This window comes from Clarias gariepinus, chromosome 8 (assembly GCF_024256425.1).
Source record: "Clarias gariepinus isolate MV-2021 ecotype Netherlands chromosome 8, CGAR_prim_01v2, whole genome shotgun sequence".
Taxonomy (NCBI): domain Eukaryota; kingdom Metazoa; phylum Chordata; class Actinopteri; order Siluriformes; family Clariidae; genus Clarias; species Clarias gariepinus.
In genome coordinates this window covers 4,970,072-4,978,414 of record NC_071107.1, presented here as the reverse complement: position 1 = coordinate 4,978,414, position 8,343 = coordinate 4,970,072, and the positions used below count along the sequence as shown (strand labels likewise).

Genomic DNA, 8,343 nt, shown 5'->3' with positions numbered 1-8,343 from the left:
GTGCAAACAAGAGCGACAAAGTGACAACGCAACAACATGACATTCCAATACTTTGTGGTAATGAGGTAGTGGGAGTAGAAAAAGTAAGCAGTAAGCAGACACCACCTACTTTTATGTGTAATTGTTTGAATCGTCCTTCCTTTAAGACACGCCTAATAACGCAAATAGAAGCATGGCTGCGATGAAAACAGCACAATCACAATCAATAAGCATTCTATGAACAAGGTTACTCTGAGCTAATACAAGCCCTGTACATTTGATTCATGAAGTGTTTCGTTAAATCTGTTGGTTTCCTGGAACAAACTACAATTTAATTTTTTTATAGTCCTGAGGCTCCAAAAGTTAAAAGTCATGTTCCTGTTCTACTTCACAAAAAAAAAAAAAAAAAAAAAAAACTTTAATGTGTGTTTAAAAAGATTGTCTTGCTGGAACCCTCAATTGTGTCTAAGTTTCTATTGTCCAGCTATTGATTTTAGTTTTTGCTGAAAACCTCTGAGGTTTTACTTAATTTTCATTTGTGTAATGCACCAGGTCAACTGACAGGAAAGCATTCGCAAGCATGATACAACCACCACTATACTTGCCAGCTGCTACAGTATTCTTGCCCCACCAAAGGTGTTCCTCCAAAAGGCTTTTTCTTCATCCATGTGGTCAGTTGCAAACTTTAGTCGAAATTGAAAGAGCAGGGATTTCTTTGTTGGATGGCAGCCTTTCGGTCCATGGTGTTATAAAACTGGCTTGAGCATACACAGTGACATTAGTGTTCCAGCAGCTTCCAGTTCATGGCAGGCCTGTGTCTTGGTTGTTTCCTCTCAGCTGTGATACTGTAGTTTGTGTCTTTTTCCAGACCTTGTGGCTCTACCTCCCAATGACTTGTAATCACATAGAGGTATTTGAACTAATCAGATGTAGTTAATCATCACCACTAACAGGAAGTTAAAAGGTCTTGTGCTTAGCTTTTTTTTAAAAAAAATTTCAGACTTTTACTAAATTTAGTAATCTCCACTGAATTAATAATATATTAATTAAATAGAAGTTGTATGTCTGTTTTTGACTTGTTAAATGTTTGACTTGTTAATTTCAGAAAACACTAAATGAATTACACAGACTCTACACATTCACATTCTGCACTTCCTGTTTAATTTATAATTTATTCATTTTATATTTTTCTATTTTGGGTATATTGTCTATTACAGTGTTATAAATTGTAGGTTATAGATTTGTACATTTACCTGAAATTTATATATTATAAAATTTACAATTTTCTCTGTGCAATTTTTTCTTCCAATAAAATTCTTCTATTTTTTTGCATTCCCATTTCACCCTACCTTTCTTTCTTAGGTCATGAACAGCCATATATGCATTTCATTGCACATTACACTGTGTATGGTATGTATATGACAAATAGAATTAAAATTTGATTGTTATATGGGCAAATAGAGGGCAGTTAAAAGGACATATAGATGAATGATGGAAAAAAGAGATGAATGCTCAGATAAATGACAAGATGGATTGAATGAATGGATGAATAGATTTACTGACATGGATGCGTATATGGATGGATGGATATATGGGAAGAGGAATAAATGTACAGATGGAATGATGGATGGATGGATGGATGGATGGATGGATGAAATGATGGATAGGTAATGGTCGTGATTTCAGTCAATGCTACTACTACTATTATTATTATTATTATTATTATTATTATTCATTCATTCATTCATTCATTCATTAACTCTTACATACCATTTATCCAATACAGGGTCACAGAAGCTTGAAGTCTATCCCAGGAGACTGAGGGGTATACACCGTAGACAGGGTACCGATCTTTAGGAGGGCACCATTATTATTATTATTATTATTATTATTATTATTATTATTATTATCATCAGTATTATTGTTATCACTATTTATAATAACAATGACAACAACAGCAATAATAATAATATAAATAATATAAATAATAATAATTGTACAGTATTATTATTATGATGATGCCACTGTTATTCAGTGTGTGTGTGTGTGTGTGTGTGCGTGTCTGCTCTTGCTTCAGCGTGGAGCGAATGGTAAACTGACCTGTCAGTCACACGCGCTCGTTCTCTGGAGTGGGCGGGTCCACACGCACTGCTCTCACTCCGTCAGTGTTCTCTCTCTCTCTCTCTCTCTCTCTCACACACACACACACACACACACACACACACTCCAGCTGCCACGAGCAGCAGCGCACTTCTCTCAGAGCGGCACTTTAAACACATACACACGCACGCACGCACGCACGCAGCGCGCGGCTGAGTCTCGGGATGTGTGTAATAACGCCGCTGAGAGCTGCGCGTGCCGTGCGTAAAGAGCGCGAGCGCTGTCCGTGGTGCTGAAGTCCGGTACGCGCGCAAAGGGCTTTTCCCGGCGTGTGTGTGTGTGAGTGTGTGTATAAGTGCATCTGTACTGAAACATCACCATGACTCGGAAAAGGTTGCGCTGTGTAGCTGTGCGGGGATTCCTGGCGTGGGAAGTGGCGCTGTTAGTGAGGTAAGAGCGAGATTTCATCAACATTTGTTTATTTATTTATTTATTTATTTATTTATTTATTTATTCATTTTTGAACACGTAATTTGCATGTGAACCCATGAGGCTCCTTAATAAGTTTATTAATTTCACACTAAAGAGCAATGTCATGTTTTTTACTATATTTTTAGAATATAGATTGTTGTTTGTTTGTTTGTTTGTTTGTTTGTTTGTAGTGCTATCCACTAGCAGTTTAATGCCCATAGCTATGCCGGGAGATCAGTGTGTATTTGTATCACTCATGTGTAGTTTGGCATTTACACCCCAGTGTGGGCAGCAGATCTGAGCAGGAGATTTTTTTTTTTTTGCGTGTAACAGGTGACTGTATGAAATGAATGCAACCAGTTCTGTTTATCAGTTGGTTTACACTTTGTCACTGTTCATCCCAGGAATAAATATACACTTAGAAGAAAAAGATTAAAATTATGAATTCTACAAAACTGAGTTAAATTTAAATTGATGTAGATTTAGACTTACAGGAAAGAGGGAGCGAAAAAAGAAAAATAAATACAGATAGAGTGAGTGAGTGAGTGAGTGAGTGAGTGAGTGAGTGAGAGATCAATGGGATATGGATATTGTAGTAATGAAAAAGAAGGAGGAGATGAAAAGAGAGAGACAAAGGAGAAGAGAACAGGTAACACAGGAGAGAGGGGGGGGAAATTAGAGAGCCGGTGTGGAGGAGGGAGAGATGCAGGGAAGGAGGGAGAGAGAGAGAGAGAGAAGAAGAGAGGGAAAGGTTGGGGAGAGAAAAGGTGGTGGGATGATGAAGAAACGGAGAGAAAGAGAGCAGATATAGTAAGATAGATAGAGAATAATTACTTTTTGCACTGTATTTTATCTAAAGGGTTTGTTTAAAAAGATAAAGTTGCCAGGAAAGGATCAGAACTGCTGAAGAAGCATCTATCTATCTATCTATCTATCTATCTATCTATCTATCTATCTATCTGTCTATCTGTCTATCTATCTATCTATCTATCTATCTATCTATGTGGCAGTCTGCCTGCCTGTCTGTCTGTCTGGCCATGTGAATGACTGTTAGACAGACAAACATACAGACAGACTAGCAGACAAATAAATCAGTAGACAGACAAACAAGGGGAGACAGACAAACAGACAGACAGACAGATGTACGTCTGTCTGTCTGTATGTATATATGTATGAACTGGGTATTCTGATACCTGACTATTTTAAACATGCCTTTGTAGAGCATTCAGAAGGATGAGTTACTGATTGACCAGAGAAACGGCGACTCGTACTTGACCCCAGGTCATATGACATCATACTTCAGTGACCTTCAGTATCAGTTTTAAAGCTCACAACACTATTGCAGCTACTGTTTGTAGAGTTATACAAAACACCAGGTCTACAGCATGCCGTGTGTGTGTGTGTGTGTGTGTGTGTGTGTGTGTGTGTGTGTGTGTGTGTGTTTTTGTGTGTGATCCTCATTCACTGAATGTGTGTGCGTCGACTCCTTTTGCCCAAACAGACGACTTTTATGGTTGTAATATGAAACTGTAATTAAAGCGAGGGATGAGAGTGATGATGCGTGATGGTGACTGAGGTGGAGTGTGATGGTATGCTGAATCATGAATATGTTGCATTATTGATAAGTTTAGATTAACAGCTGTAGGGAGAGCGATTACACTCACATAGCACTGAACACAACACAGAACAGCAGATAGTTCATCTCCTCTAATAACCTCTGTGTGTGTATGTGTGTGAGAGAGAGAATATTAAAGGTCGCTGAACAAATCGGTCTGTCATTAAGTGTTTGTTCTTTAGAGCCACGTGTTTCTCTTCTCTCACAGTAAACAACACAAGCCGAGACTTGTCTGAAGTTCAGTTATTGAAATTTAAATTAAACCTAGAAAGCAAAATCTAAGTAAATATATATACTTAACTATATAACAGTTTTCATCATGTAAAGTATAGTTGTATTATTACCCACATTGACCAGCCATAACAATAAAAACACCTATGTTTTGGAAACTTCTGCACCACAAGGGCAGCTCTGACCCCTCATGGCATGACTCCGCAGTGTGCTATGGTGTCTGGCACCAGGACACTAGTGGTGTAATATGTAAGTGCAATGGGTTCTCCTGAAGGGCCTTGTAGTTTGTACATGTTTATCCATTGCATTCCATAGGTGCTCCATTTGGATTGGGATCTGGAGAGTTTGGATGCCAGGGCGGTGGCCTTGGGTCTTTGGCTGCTTGGCCTCATGCATGGCAGGCTGTGGTGCACAGGCCGTGGTGTAATGGGTGAGCCTTGGGTGCCCATGATCAAGGTTTTCAATTAATAAACAATGTACTTTGTTAAGTGGTGTTAATGTTTTGTTATACTGATTCGTATAAACAGTACCTACATACATACATAAATACAATTAATAAATAAATTATTAACTGATGTAGGTGAGTAAATCTGTACAGGGTGGTACAGTAACTCTTCATCTATACAAAGGTACTACTTAACATAGTCTCCATCATAAGGCATGCATTTGCTCAATCGTTAAACCCAGCTCTGGAAACTTATTTAAAAATCCTCTTTGTCATAGCTGTGTATATGTTGTTATATAAGTATATTTTATTTACATATGCACATTCACATACTAAGGGAAATTAGGAAATCCCAATTAGCCTAATCTGCATGTCTTTGGACTATGTGAGGAAACTATAGAGGAAACCCACCAAGCATGAGGAGAACATGAACTCCATGCACAAGGTAGGAATCAAACCCATACCTTTGAGGTGCAAGGTGACAGTGCTAACAACTAAGCCACTGAGCCGCCACATAATAATATAATTATACTTTTTAAAAAATATTGTAGATACTGTATACATATTGTTGTAAAGCATCCACAAGACAGTGAAAATTTCTCTCTCTCTCTTATCTTATCTGTTTCATGATGCATCCACTGTACAAGTCTTTATGAATGAGCTGTTACTATAGAAACTATAGTGTTTACAAGAATGAGTGCATTAATATAAGCCTGGGATGTACAGCTCACTACTGTCAGAGCTACTATTATAGAAAACGAATCAACACACTTTGACCAAATAGAATCCAGAATCCAGAATTAATTAGTGTGTGACAGTATTGAGCAGTTTTGCATGGTCTGGACATCACAGACTGACAGGAGTGAGAATGTGCTGCTTAGAAACCAGTGTGTATGAGTGTTAGTGTGTATGAGAGAAAGTCAGTGTGTTCAGCTGGTTGGTGATGTAGGGCTTAAAAGGTAGATTTGTCTCTGAGTGCATGTCTTGTAGATGTTTGTGTAGCTGCAATCCAGTTGTGCTGTCTCAAACACACACACACACACACACAAAATCTGCTCAGAAGCACGGAAGCTGTCAAAGTGTCCATGCAACGAGACAGCCACTAAGACAAGACGTCTTTACAGCTCTGCATTTCCGCCTCGGTGCGTTCCGTGAGATTGTCTGCTCCTTCATCTGGAGTGAAATCATTAAACTTCCTTTTCTTAAAGGAGCGATCCGACCTGTTGCTTCGGTGAGGATTGCAACCAAATCACGCGTTTAATGAGATGGTGGTGATGGCGTAAAGGGAAATTACAATTGCTGATTTTTGGCTTGTTACTGTTGCTAGACAAGGCTTGTAGAGAATCGTATCCGAAGAAACGGAAAGAGTGAAGAGCCCTATGTCCATATGGTGCTTTCACTTGGGCTTGGTGTTGAAAAAGTAAAAACAACAACAACAACAGGGCCTGCTCGGGAGCAGGTTTATTTCATGTAAACAGGATTTAGCCTACGCTCCTGGCGGGTTAGGATTGGTTGAAATGGCAAGGTCACATCTGATTGGTTAAAGAGCACGACTGACTCACATGGGAAAAGAAAAGTATATGCCCCCTGCCATGGACTCCCCCCCACCCACACACATAATCGCTATCAAATATTATATATGAACATAAATTCATAGGTTTATTAATATCAAATATGATATTACGATTATAATAAACCCTAGGCACGAGACAGCCGTAAAGACCATTAATACAAATTTTTGTATAATGTTTATTTTTTAACACATTTATTTTTCAGGGGCTTGTCATAAAAATATGCAAATAAATATTTATATATATTAAAAATAAATATTTTATAATGATAAATTGGGCGAAACTAATTTTATTATAAAATAAACAATATAAAAGTATACATGTTGTATTTAAAAAAAATATTAATATTTTTTTTTCATATACAACATATTTATTTTCATATTGCTTATTTTATGTTATTGTCTCATGTCATTTGTAAACCATTAACCTATGAATTTATGTTCTAATATAATATTTAATGGTGATTATGTGGGGGGGGGCAATCCATGGCAGGGGGGCATTTCAGCGCATAACACGTGTTACAAAAAAAAGTTGAGCCGCTCTTTTTCCATTTCGTCAACCAATCAAAGGGGTTGTGATCAGTGTTTCTACTGTCGATGCATATCGCCTTTTAAACCAACGCACGAGCGCGCAATAATCCTATACAACTCAATCCAGCTATACCAATCATCAACAACAGGTGAGCTCGAAGCACCGAATTAGCCAGATCGTAATTAGCACGATGATCTCATCTTAGATGTGTCACTTCATCTCGGATGTGTCAAGCGATGCACGAAGAACGGACCCCAGCGCTGGTGTGTTTGCCATTTTCTTGAGATTATTTAAGCAGAGGAAAATATGACAGTACATCATAATCACAATGGTTCCTCTGATCCACTCCTGAATGAGCTTGACTCAACAAATTATACAAACCACCATGCTGCCGGAAGTAAATCAAACATGCTGTCTGGTTAAAGATTGCAGTTTTGTTGTTGTTGTTGTTGTTGTTGTTGTGTATGTGAGCTGCTAAACTGGTCCAAAGCACAGACGTTATAAATGTGCTTCAATGCCATAAAGAAATTAATGAAATAAACAAGAATATAAACCTGGGATGTAATGCACTAAATAGTTTAAAATAGATATTTACATGTTTATCATATGAGTAGTTTATGTGTGCGCTTGCAAAGTATGTCTTTACCTTTTCTGTTGACATATTTCTGACTGTTCACATCCACATAACTTCCTCTAACAGCGAGAACTGATTGGTCTCCTTGCTGTCTTAGATGGACATACAGATGGATAGACGGACGGATGAATAAATAAATAGATGTATGGATGGATGGATGAATGGATAGACATGGAAGAAAGGATGAGTGAAGAAACATGAACAGATGGATGGATGGATGGATGGATGGATGGATGGTAACCCTTGTCTGCCTGTGGGTTTTACAAATATTTCATCAATCCAAAGTATTAAGATCATGTCATTGACCCTCTACTCCACTAATAATAATAATAATAATAATAATTATTATTATTATTATTATTATTATTATTATTATCTTCCTTTTTTTTCTCGAACATTAAATTGTAAATAAACCTCCTGGTTCAAGTGCACAGTCCGCACCTGTCAGTGTAAGCATCTTTATAGAGAAAAATATTTTTAAAATTTCATTAATAAATAAAATTGATGAAAAAAACAAATGTTTAAAATTTCATAGAGTGTGTATAATGATGCTCTGGCAGTCATGTCCTTCAGCAGTCCTGTGCATCATTTTAGAGATTTAAAGCTACAGTTGGATTTCTGTATTGACAAGGTTCACTGTGTCAATGCTGCACAAATAAAATCTAATTAAATATCTAAACTCTGAGTTTAAATTTATGATGCAAACTTTACTTTTATTTTGTTTTTGCTGGTAATTTAAAAGACTTAATCACATGTGAATTGCAGA

General features: G+C 37.4%; 1 protein-coding gene across 1 annotated transcript in view; it reads left to right on the top strand.

Moving 5' to 3' along the window:
- Window positions 1-2,414: 2,414 nt before the first annotated feature.
- Window positions 2,415-8,343, top strand: part of glra3 (glycine receptor, alpha 3) — a 68,327-nt gene continuing 62,398 nt past the window's right edge. Inside the window, exon 1 of the mRNA XM_053502298.1 lies at window positions 2,415-2,529. Within this exon, the coding sequence (XP_053358273.1) occupies window positions 2,459-2,529 (71 nt within the window). The 5' untranslated portion in view covers window positions 2,415-2,458. The remainder of the gene's footprint in view (window positions 2,530-8,343) is intronic.